At 40.0% G+C, this 12,925-nt stretch overlaps 1 protein-coding gene across 4 annotated transcripts in view; it reads left to right on the top strand.

Annotated features, from left to right (window-relative positions):
- The first annotated feature begins 1,671 nt into the window (after nt 1-1,671).
- Nucleotides 1,672-12,925, top strand: part of ampd2b (adenosine monophosphate deaminase 2b) — a 35,954-nt gene continuing 24,700 nt past the window's right edge. For 2 of the 4 annotated variants that reach the window (XM_088331669.1, XM_088331666.1), the window contains exon 1: nt 1,672-2,013. Coding sequence is in view for 2 of the 4 variants with exons in the window: in XM_088331666.1 (XP_088187792.1) it covers nt 1,923-2,013 (91 nt within the window). In the remaining 2 variants the exon portion in view is untranslated. Of the gene's footprint in view, nt 2,014-9,530; nt 9,699-12,925 lie in introns of those variants that run through there. The other 2 variants (XM_088331665.1, XM_088331668.1) reach the window with 2 other exon arrangements.

Genomic DNA, 12,925 nt, shown 5'->3' with positions numbered 1-12,925 from the left:
AGGCAACTCAGGAACCACATCCGGCTCTTTGGCGGTCTCTAGTGGCTCTGCCACTTTTTCCAAAATGTTTTATCATGGAAAATCATATGGTTTCTGTAGGAGGAAAAACATAACGTAAATATTTTCCAATTAATTAAAAATAAGACTTGAAAGGTCCCTGGTTTGAGACTGGGTGGAAGCATCTATTGGCCTGGAGAGGGATGGGCGCCACCTGGCTGTACTTGCCCAAGACACATCGGGAAATAATGTCCCTATGTTCGCAGTTGTTAAGGGATCCAACCAACCAACCAACCTTAAATTTTTATTCTTATAATACCTACTGGATATGAAAATTTTATTTTTTGCAGCTCCAAACAAATATTTTGTTTCTTATTTGTCATATATGAATCTCTAAGGGCAGCACTGCAGCTGAGTTGCTAGCGCGCAGCCCCACGGTGCGGGGGTCCAGGGTTCAATTCCAGCTACCGCAGCCTCCTTGTGTGGAGTTTGCATATTCTCCCAAGTGCCTGCGTGGGGCTCAGCTACTCCGGTTTCCTCCCACATTTCAAAAATGTGCATGTCAGGTTAACTGGCCAGTCTAAATTGTTCCTCTGTGGGACTGAGCATGTGAATGGTTGCCTGTGTCCGTGTGCCCTGCGACCGGCTGGCCAACAGCTCAGGGTGTCCCCTGACCACTGCCCAAAGATGGCTGGGATGGGCTCTGGCACCCCTGCGACCTTACTGAGGAAAGCAGCGCAGAAAATTGATAGATGGCTCGTTTAACATTTTGGGTTGCAAAACCCTCTACCCCCTATTACATTTTTTCTTGCGTGAAAAACATATTCAAATCAAAACAAGAAGACAGAACACAGAAGGAAAATTAAAAAAGCAAAAAATAATAATAATTTCATTTCAGACCTGAAATTATAACGCTGGAAACTCCTAGAACATATAATATTAAAACAAACAATTGATATTAATCCTATTTGGCATACGTATCAACTGTTCTTTGTACCCAGCGTTATGCACAATGTTAATAGCTTTCTTCTGTAGTTGAATAAGTATTTCTTTACTGGTTCTACGTATGTATTTCTCCTGAGTCTTTACAACAGCTTAAACAAGGCAACATTAATTAACTGCACTATACAAATATTCACCCTGAGGTTATTCTTTTATTTGAATTCTATTTTCATTTTTAAAGTCTTTATCACATGCTTATCCTGAAGTGTCACGTTTTTGTGCGCTATAAACAATATTCACTGGGTTGTTGACAATTCTCATTCTGGAGAATAGGTTATAGTTTTCCACGGGAGGGCGCTGTCACCTTTCTGTTCACAGTGGATGGAGAACGCCGCAGGGACAAGTTAAATAGATGGCTGGAAACATTTATCATGGTCCAAACGTACGTTTTTCACTCAAGATTAAAAAATGTTTTTTCCACATGCTGCCTTCTGAAACCTGTCATGTGTCTTATAAGGCTCCAGGTTCAAGTGTCGCCAGCTCATTTTGGAGCTGTTTTCATGTTTCGTTGAATACACATTTTTGTTAGACCCATGCATTACATCTGTTTTTAATAAAAACAAACAATTTTCGATATCACGGGGGGCGGGGGATCACAACAGCCACGCCTCTTTGCTCCATTCCCCCGCATTCAAGAGCTTCTTGTGGGCGGGGCCAGATTTTTCTGCAGAGGGATGCTCTGATGCGCTGCAGCTTCACATCGTAGCAACCTCCAATTTCAAAAACGCACACACCTAGGCACAACGAGACTCTAATGACCCGCCTCAAATCCAAACCCACCTTACCCCAAAAGCCCTCAGCAACTCTACAATATCTGCTATTGCCTGCACTCCACCACCATTTCCCCATCGAATCTACAGCCTCCGCAGCTCTGACTCATCCCGTTCGTCTTGTTTCCAGTGGATAAACTGGCAACTGGTAGCATGTCCTCCAATGTGCCTCCAGGGGCTTCCAAAAGCAAGCCCCTGTCCCCGTTCAGGAAGCGAGGAAGCCTCCAGTACACAGCCACGACAGGTGAGTGGAGTGCGATGTGACAGAAGCCTAGTTTACTGCAAGGTTTGTTTTTTCAACATGCCGGATGACCTGTTGAATGGCAAGATTGCAGCCTTATTTGATTTTCCGGGTGCCGATACAAGAAAACATCCATTTTGCTTATTTTTATTCAAGGAGCGTTTACCTTTTGAGTGTTCAGAGTAGACTTTTACTACAAGTGTTGATGGCATACCTGTCCACTTCTACGTTTTTATGGTTTTTGATCATTTCAAATTTTGTACGCTGTATTAACATGGGGGGAAAATGTATACAATTGAAATAAAAATACAGTAATGAAACGTCTTTTTTGTTATACCAAGCTCGTCTTGTCCATTTCGGCTGTAATCCGGTGTTCTGAAATTTCTTCTTACCCATCAAAACGTCCCAGCAATTGAATTTTTTTTCAACCTACCTATCTATGTGCCTTTGAAAGCCATGATACAGTCAGTTGAAAGTAGAGTAGTAAGTACCTATGATTTGGTTTTTATTTCATTCTGTTGACGGTTGAAAGCCAGCTACCTATCAGGAACAGAACAAGAAGAAGACCCAGATGCGTAACATTTACTCACAAGTTTATTGAGATATAGAGGAAAAACAAACGCCAGTGCTCGCTGGACGAGGAAAGCAAGCCGCTCAAGGGATCAGAGCGTGTTCGGAATGCGGAAGTGGATCTCCCGTAGCAGGAGATCGTAGCGTGGTCAAACGGGAAAAACATGTCAATGGCCGGACTGGGGTATAAGAGCGTGGAGGGTGGTCAAAAACGGGTCGTTAGCCAGGACGGGAGATTAGAACGTGGTCAGTGGTCAAAAACGGGTCGTAGCCGGAGACAAAAGGGGAATCAGGAACAGACGAGGTGTATACGGATGAAAAAACAGGACCGACAGGAGCCAGAGTCAAAGTGCTTGCCTTGCGTAAGCAGAGGTTCTCTGACGGACAAGGGCAAGTGAGAGCAGTGAGCTTACACAGGCGGCGGTACCAATCAGGTAACCAGCAGCAGCTGGCGCCAAACGAGCGGGCACAGGTGAGTACAATGAGTAATCATGATACTACCAGCCTTCCTGTGTGGAGTTTACATGTTCTCCCCGTGCCTAAATTGGTTTCTCTCTGGGGACTCTGGTTTCCTCCTCCATTCCAAAAAAACATGCATCTCAGGTTAATTGACCAGTCCAAATTGTCCCTAGGTGTGAATGAGCGAGTAAGTTGTCTGTCCCTGTGTGCCCTGCGACTGGCTGGAAACTGGTTCAGGGTGTCCCCTGCCCACTACCTGAAGATAGCTGAGATGGGCTCCAGCACCCCCATATCCCTACTGAGGATAAGCGGTGCAGATTATGGATGGGTGGGTGGATTTTTTCTGACGTAGCTTTCAAGCCGTGTGTTTTTTTTTTTTTTTTGTGGCAGCTTTTTGTTTGTTGACTAATCACGCAGTGTATGTATGCATGCATGCTTACCTTCATTTTTTGTCATCAGTAAAAGTTCTATTTGCTATAATTCTGAGTTTCTGTATTGCTGGTTATACTTGGTTAGAGAGAAAACAAAATTGCTGTCAGATTAGAATACAGTAGGAGGTCCTGTCAGAATAGAACGTTTCGACAGAACACCGGATCGTCACGATCACTGGTGGAAAATAACGTCACCAGGTTGCTAATATTGTCGTGGTACACAGGCAAATATTTTCCTCGATATGGGATTTATTTGGTAAATAAAATAAACTAGTTCAATAAAAATATCTTCGCTTTTATTCTATATCAGGGGTTGCTAACATTCTTATACCTGGGAGCTATTTTTTTGTTACTGAGTAGCGCAAAAGGCTACCAGTGTGGAATGCATTTATAAAATAGAAACTTAGGTTATCAACTATGTTGTTAAAATGTTATTATTGAGTTAATAACAAGTTGTAAATATTAGAAATAGGGTTAAAATAAACACAGTCAACCTCAGTCAAACATGTTTTTTAAAGACACTTATCATGTCAACGATTTCTATTCCCAGTTACCAATCAAATACCCTAGAAAATCCTCTTGACCCATGCTTGGTTAGCTATTTTCAGAAAAAGGACGCAGGCTCTTCAGGTGCTATCAACAGTTTACCTGGTGCCCGCAGCTACCATGTTGTAACCCCTTTTCTACATAGTTTGTTTTGAGTAAATACTGTGTTTGTAATGTTTATTATTACTTCATTAGGTGAACAATTGACTGAGGTTGACAGGTATGTGATGCGAATCCCCCCTGTTTCAGGGCAGTGGAAAGTGTCCTGCAGTGAGTCCTGCGTACCGGGCTTGATCCCCAGCATGAATGAGTGGATTAGCGTCCCGTCCCGTACATAGTGGGCACAAACTGCCCATCGGTCAAATGTAGAAACAATTCTGATTGTTCATTAAGCCCTAGTCCTGTTTGGAAACAATGCCGCCTGTTTGCTTTATTGAATCATTGAATTATAAATGACCAGTGACACGCTGTCAGTGGAGTCACATGATGGTTGTATTGACTCATTGGGAAAGTTATTTCTCATTTAACATCACAATTTTGAGAACTGTTTTTTAAAAATCTCTGAATGTTCACAATGTATTATTAATATTACTAATGTAGCGTATTACTGTGCGGAGCGTCTGCAGATGCTTAGTGAGGCCTACATTTCTCTTGCCTTGGCAGAGGGAGATAGTGGATTCTGATTTGGTGCATATATCAGCCTAACTGCACATCCGTAGCTACCAATGGGCCAAACGAACTGCCTTAATGGACTGAGAGCAGTAGCCCTTTTTGAGCTGCATGAGAGAATAAAATAATCCAGGAGCAGCTGTCTCAGTCCGTCCAAACTAAACTGTTGTAAAAGTGCTATGCTTCAGATCTGGGATAGAAGTCTTTGTGGTAGTACCAGCAGATTGCGATATAGGATTGGCATGTCACATAAGAGCTTCAGAGGGTATTTGGCCAAAATAGAAGAGCTGCAGCTGATTAGATTCGGTTGTTTTTCATTCTAGGTTCGGTCATCTTCTTTGTTTTATTAAAAGTTGCATTGAGGTAATTTATGCTTATCGATTGACATACACAAAGACACTTCAGTTGTATGCGTTAGACAACCAATTTTCTCCCCTAATAATGCCTACTGATTAAAAAAAAAACACTTTTTTCATTCAAACAACAACAAAAATCTTGACTCAATACTAGTATTTTAATCTATGGCTGCTTTATATTGAGGCGAGACGAAGTCTTTGTGCGCGTATTAACCGCTCCGACGTTCGCTTTAGATTTTCGTTATGGTGAAAGTTTGCCTCCTCTGGTTTTAAATAAGCACATGTTGGTGTTGTTGCGCAATAACATCTACCGCTTTTAACTTTCAAAAGGTAGGCATGTATGGGTGGAGGTTGCTTTTCGACTAGTATAGTTTAAAAAAGAGATTTTCTCATTACAGACTGTTTAAAGCAGGGGTTAGCCACCTTAAATGTTGAAAGAGCCATAACAAAATATTTTTTTAATGTCTGGAAAAAAAAAAAGAGAGAAATAAAAATACAATTCAAAAGGTAGTCATACATGAAATTTACTCATCAATATTTATTATAAAACTTACAGCCTTGGAATACAAATAATACTATTTTTGGCCTCCTAAAAGGAACCGATTTTAAAAATGTATTTCCCGTTTCAATAAGGATTCATGGAGCCAAGGGCGGATCTAAGAATCGCATGCGGCTCTAGAGCGTAGGTTTCTTATCTTCGGTTTAAAGTGTCCAAGTTGTCAAGGGTACAGGAGAAAGATTAGCTGCAGCTTGACCCTCTGGACATTTTGTTTTCATTTAAATTATTTTGTTAACTTCTATTGTTGGACTTTTTGCTGAAATGCATTGGAGGAGAAAATAAAATGGCCACAACAACAAGAACACAGCTGACTCCTGGGCAATAAAAGCGGTTCTACACTTTAATCAATTTATGTCCTGAAAAGGTTTAATTGAAGACCTTAAAAAATGTCCTGTGGCGTTCGTTCGATGTCAGCCAAACGGTGAGAGCGACTATAATGAGGATAAGATGCAGCAGAATGCTCATTGATTCTTGTATGTCGATGATGAAATATCAACCAAGAGACAAACAACAAAGCAGTGAATCTACAGAATAATCCTTGTCACGCTGTCAACATGAACTCACATAATGATCTCAATTATGCTACCTTTGCCATCCCGTTCAGTCCTAAGACACAATTAACGCGTAATTGCCACTCTTTGTGCATCTCGAACAGCCATGGAGAGGAAATCAATGTGTCAGTTGTGAAAAAGCTTCTTGTAATGTTCCACTTCATTATTTTTCTCGTTGGCACGTATTGTGTGCCACTTAAACTCAATTAGCTCCAAACCTTCAAGTCCAAGGTAAATATGTCGTTCAGGGGGAATGCATGGGGCATACTTTTCATTGTACATGAACTCAAGGGAGCACAATTGCATTTTCTGTAGTCTACTAACAATCAGGCTGAGCTCCCCAAAATATTCAATATTTTTCAATCATTTGGACCATTTACACTTGTAATGAATAAACCTAACCCAACAATCCTTTATCTAAACGTGAAGTCAACCCAAGGGATTTTCCTATAAACCCCAAACACAGAGTTATTTTGTATTTTTTGAAAAAAGAAGTAAAAAGCTTGGGAGAAAAAAATAAATAAGTAAATAAGAAAAAAAAACAATGGAGAAAAAGGAAAATAAACAACAGTTGTACTTTAGGCCTCCGCGAGTGTCTTAGTGGGTTTCGTTTCAAGGCATCCCCCAAAAATACAGACAAAATCAATAAACATCTACTTTCGTGGGGTCTCTAATGTCTTCTGGCGGGCAAATTGAGTACTGTTACTCCAAGAAGCCGATCCAACCTTCTATCAGCCTTGCAACGCTGGGCCATTTTGTTTGTCCAATACGTTTTAACAAATACACTACTGTTCAAACGTTTGGGGTCACCAAGACAGTTTAGTGTTTTCCATGAAAGGTCACACTGTTTTGTTAAATAAATGAGTTGCAAAATAGAAAGTGTAGTCGAGATATTGAGAATGTTAGATACAAAAAGGTATTTATTTGAGAATATAATTTTATCCTTGGAACTTTGCTTTTGTCAAATAATGGAAATTTGGAAGTGACCCTAAATTTTGGAACGGTAGTGAACTTAATACCCAGCAAAACGCAAATTCACAGCTTATATCCCACCACAATTAAGTTGTTCATGAACTAGCCTCAGGCTAGTCTGGTTTTACGCCATCAAATCCACAATTCTGCCACTTTCAATAGTTTTTAATAATCTGCACCAGTTTTGAATGATTTAAATGTAACTCTCAAGTAATGAATTTTTGAAATTGTCAGATAATAAAAGGCTAAATATGATATTTGTTTTAATACATTTTAGAAACCACTCCCAAAAAAAGAAAAACGATTTTTTTTCCTTTCGAGAAGCTTGAATATAAATCTTCTGATCCTTTTGAACTCTCACTTCTATCATCTCACACAGTACCTCCATGTGCAGTAAAGCCTAATGAAATTATGCAAGGAAAATCATGAATTATAAATCCCTGTCATGCCCTCCCATGACACAACCAACATGAGAAATGTGTCATCTTGGATTGAGTGGTTGGTTAAAAGCCGAGCATCCCACTCGCCAATCTTAGCTTGATCTGCGCTCGATTTATCTGCTGCTGCTCCTGCCAACGTGTGTTCAGTTGGAGGCTTTATTGACGTGTCTTGACAATCGGTAGCTATGCGTGGGCTAAAACATTATGTTTTCATAAAGGAGGAATCAAATACTCACGCGCTCTTACGGCAACAAAGTAACTGTGTTTATTGTCAGGGAATGGTCAATTTATACATACAAGGTCTTACATCCAACTAACTACTCATGGGGTCGGAGGTTTGTCACTCAATGACACTCAGTGACCTGTTGGCCTGTGTTGGGCGCATTACTGAAAAATGGTTATTAGTTAATGTTACTAGTTACTTCATTCAAAACGTAATTCCGCTACCACCCAAATTACTGACACCCTAAAGTAGCATGTTACTCTGAAAGTAACTATCGAGTTACCAAATTACTGTATATGTTTGCATTGAAGCCAACCCCCGAAATAGCGTCAAAATAACCATATAATAACAGAACAGCAACCTGTGGAATCAGTGAAGTCTTCACTTTTATTGGCTTGCGCAGTCTTGAGAGTTTGCAAATTAACCCTTTGCCAAGACACTCTATATCCATTTTGTCGCTCCACACATTGGAGGAGGGGGAAAAATGATGAACAAAAAACTGTCTGTAACAAACACATGGCTGGCAGGGTACAAGAAGTCTTGAAATGGACACAAAAAGGTGTCAAGGGATCGGTAAACAAGCGCAGGCAGTACATTAATGAGGAAAGCAACAATCTAGCAGTTTCTGCTGTCGGCACAGACATTATATGCAGGACTTTTAATGAGCATCGGCTGTGGGAGATTAGTAGCAGGCATGGGAATCCTCCAGTCAATTGTTTGCTGGCACCCTGTGGGCTTCTGGGGTTCAAGCAACTTTCCTAAAAAAAAAGAATACTTACGTATAAATACATTAAAAAATATATATTCTTGTGTGGGAACTACAATAATATCAGGAACCACAACCCATTTACTCATTATAGGGTGTCCAATAATGCCTGTGTCTTTGTCATTTTAGACACACTTTGTTGTAACTCGAAATTATAAAGAGAAAAATTTACTGTACCTTGCATGCAGCCAGATAACAACAGAAAGTAACTGTGTCTTTCGCAATACTTGGTCAATACCGGGTAGTGTTGGTAAACGGTCTGCATTTATATAGCGCTTTTAAAGTCACTGAAGTCCTCCCAAAGCGCTTTACAATATTCTTCACACTCACCCATTCACCCACACACTGACCCCCCCCTCCAAACACACACACACACACACACACACACACACACACACACACACACACACACACACACACACAGATAACCAGAGGCAGCCATGCAAGGCGCCTACCTAACCATCTGGTTCAGTGTCTTGCCTAAGGACACTTTGACATCAAAATAACAAACAAAAGTAATAGTCAAAATAACAAACTGGCATCCTATGCAAGCACCTTTGCAATTAAAAAACAGAATAAATATCACTGCCTATGGTCCTAACTTAAGATATGTATTTTGTGATGAATCTGTTCTATAGCCACCCATATTATGTGTAGGACTTAAACAAATGTAATCTGTTTAACCCATGCTCATCTGGGATATGTTGTTGCCCCAAAGCATTGTGGGTCTTGTCGTACAGATAGTAATGTGTTTTTGTACAGTTCAAATGCATTCAAGGGAACGTGCCCTCCCTTAATTCAAATGGGGTCAAAGTGGTGGCTCCTTAGTTTTATCCTTGTGAGAAGGGATGGGGGCATTCGAAGAATTTAGCACATTTTTTCATAAACATACTACACAAAAGGTGGGAGAGGAAGTGGCGGGAGGAGGTCTATACTCTGAGCTGCGGACCTTCCACATCCTTTGGTGACAAATGCCTTTGCACGTCACCCCCCTTGCCTGAACTGGCCGTGGTACATCCCAGTGAGATGTCAGAGGGGTTTAAAAGAGGAAAATGTGCTCCAAAGGCAGGCAGTGCAGCAACGGCCGGCCTGAACCAGAAAGGGGGACGCGAGGGGGAGTTAATGGATCTGCTGGACCTTCTCCTTGTATGTATGACAGGGATGAAGCGAGAATGCAGATGAATGTGTGTGAGTTTTTGGGATGTTCTGTGTTTCACGTTATCTTTATTCTGGTCTGTAAATCTCGTTCTTGGCTATTGGTTTGCCTTTAGGCAAGAATGCTCTAGCTCTCCCTTTCCTCCTATGCTATGTTTCTCCCTTTTTGGTCTCCATCTATGTATTGAGAAACAAGCTTTAAAAAGACCGTTCCTCTGCTGGATAGCCTTTCCCCCCAAAAAATAAAAACATCCCGATGTCCTGCTTTGACCTGATAAACTCACCTACACCCCATTCTCACCCCAACTCTTGACTGATGTTCTCATTTTTAGTACTGTGAGTGTGCTGAATTGTATTTTAAAGACATATTACATAAGGGTAAAACTGATTCTTGAACTAGTTTAAAAAAGACTGTAGAATCCACTTTGCCAATATACGCAGCACTTGGTTGTTGGTTTTATTTTCTTCTCAAGACTTCATATCTGCTTATGTTAGGGACAAAATTGGATTTTTCATGCAAGTGTTTGCATAAAGAGTGTTCCAGTTTAAGAAATCTCTTATGGGCTCAACTTTAAAACAGTGTCTTCGAAAAAGGAGATATGGCAGCTGCTGTGACCCAAAATGTAAACTGCAAATGTAAACACAGAAACGAGAGTTTACTTTTTACTAATCACTAATGTAAAAAGAACAAAACTTGCATGTGTGTATACAGAGCAGTATAAAATTATCATGTTTTTTCTGAGATGGTTATTGACTTATACAGTACCACATGTTTTCAACTAGTACAGCTCAGTTATATATGACGCACAAAATACACCTTTTTTATAAGGTGTATTTAAGTGACATTCGAGGAGAGTTTATTTTCTTAACTGTATTTGAGCAGTTTTAATATCCAACACCAACATAATATTACATTTGGTAAAGAAAGTTCTTCAACATCCAAGCCTTGCAGCATTTTAATGTTGAAGTGATGGTTTGAAAGCCTTGGACCTTGGAGAGGACAAACATTGGTATTGGTTGTCTTTGATGTGATCTCGAGATGTTTGTTGGGAACAATTTATTGTTGTTGGTCCGGAAGAATACTTTTTTGTAAAAATTTTCGCTGAAAGGACAAAAATGGGATCTTAGTAAGAATTAGAGAGTAAATCTCTTTGCTTAAAATGTGTTAAATGTTAATGAGAAAAGAATCAAAGTCAAGATTCAAACAAGATTGAACTTAATTTCAAAATAGTAAATTGCTGGCAACATCACCAGTTGATATTTTCTTCAGCAAGAGTCCCTATCCAATTAATTGATATCAGATCCAGGCAGATCCAAAATAGGTAAACTATTGAGACAACGGTGTTTGTTGAACACTCTGTTTTCTGTATTTCATGCTTCATAGCGGATTATCTGCTGAAACTGATGAAATATTATTGCGCATGCTGTCTCTTGACAAGGTTTATGAATCTGACTCAATACATGTCCAGGTTCGCTGATAGAGAGTGGAAAATTATGCGGATGATTTTCAGACACCCGACCCCGTCTAAAGATTATTTGCAGTTTTTGGTTTTCAACCTCAATGCATTTGTTTTTTTCTTTCAGGCCAAAACAAACCCACTATGACGTGATTATGTGGCATCATAGGAAAAATCATCAGTGTCATATATTCAGTAGATAGACAAATGGTGCTGCGTAACCCCTTAAGGTTCTGCCGGCCCGCCGGCGGTCCTCCGGACTTTTAATAAACAAATACGTGTATGCAATGTCACAAGTCACTGAAATGCCACATATCATTGGAAAGCTTAACTCTTGGGATTCAGGATATGATGACAATTTTAGATTATACTCATCACGGAAACATCACAATCAGTCTGCAAAAGGATACCCGAAAACTATTAAGCCGGCGTATCTAACCAATAACGTCCCCTCAATATGGTCGCAAGCCCCTCTCCTTTCGATTGACACCCTTCTCGGCCAATACCAGGGTATTTTTCACGGTCCACAGCCCGTATTAGCCTATTCGGACCTGTTTGATAGAACGGATATCGCCTCTGTACCTCCGAATATCTTCAGCCAGTAGGAACCTTTTGAATGATGATTTACACATTGGTTTGCCAATGAAATTCCATACATAATTTGATGCCATTTTCCGGGGGTGTATTCTTATTAGTGCGCAAGGCATTTCTTGATTTGTTTTTACACACCATTATTACGCGCAAGTGTGCATAATAATTGATTTGACTTTTGGAAAGAAAGGTCAAACATTTACAAATCTTTCATAACGTCTTAAAATCTCGCCAAAGTAAAATACTAATTTGCAAACATTTTAGTGTAGTAAAGGGGTCGTCACCAAAAGGCCACTTTTGGAAAAGTCTAAACCTAACCTTAGAAAAAAGTATAAAATACAATGTTTGGTTATTTAGATTGAGATGACATTTGTCAAGGTACCAGGTAAGGCTTCAAGCTATTGTCTCACATGTTTTGCAGCTAAGATGCCCTTGCTACACTCATCTGCAGGCATTTAATTGCAAAAAACTTGGGTGAGGATAAAAACCTTCTATTTTTGTGTGTTCCAATACAGATTACTTAATGTTAGTTGCACTTTCAGTGATTAAGCTGAGTTAAGCTTTCCCCAAAAGTTTCTGCTTTGTAAAAAAAATAATTTTAATTGTTTACTGATGGTATTTTGTGCCTTTAATACTTGTCTTGAATTCAACATTTAATGCATTTCTTTTTTAATGCTGAAAATGAAAGGTACAAACAGGACTTAAGATATAAAGTTGTGGTAAAAGGGTCTTATGTTCAGAATGGCGCCATTTTGTTCTTCTATACAATTGCAGCTGGGATCAAAGTTTTGTTCTGACACAACATGAAAAACCTACAATTTTTGTGGTGTAGACATCCATTGTACTTCTTAATTTTACCCGGGTATAAACCTGTTGTGTGAAATGTTGAAAAACTTCAGAGAAACTGACACATTCTTCTCAGATAGTATTCAACTACCTATACATGTTGAAAAGTTAGCGTTTTTCTCTCTGAGCCCCCAAAACATCTGTGCAAGCTACTGTAAATCATGAATGACGTTGTATGAGCGCTCGCCTCTCGGCTTTTGTGGGGATGAGCCATTACGTAAGCATAGATGCATCTGATCCAAATATAGCAGCAATTGGGAGATTAGCTGCGGGTGCGTTCAGCTTGGCTTCACCATGGCCCTTCTTGGATGTCTTTGCCGCTGG

Source organism: Urocampus carinirostris, chromosome 3 (assembly GCF_059441175.1).
Source record: "Urocampus carinirostris isolate Australia breed hairy pipefish chromosome 3, RoL_Ucar_1.0, whole genome shotgun sequence".
Classification (NCBI taxonomy): Eukaryota; Metazoa; Chordata; class Actinopteri; order Syngnathiformes; family Syngnathidae; genus Urocampus; species Urocampus carinirostris.
This window is presented reverse-complemented; position numbering and strand designations above follow the sequence as displayed.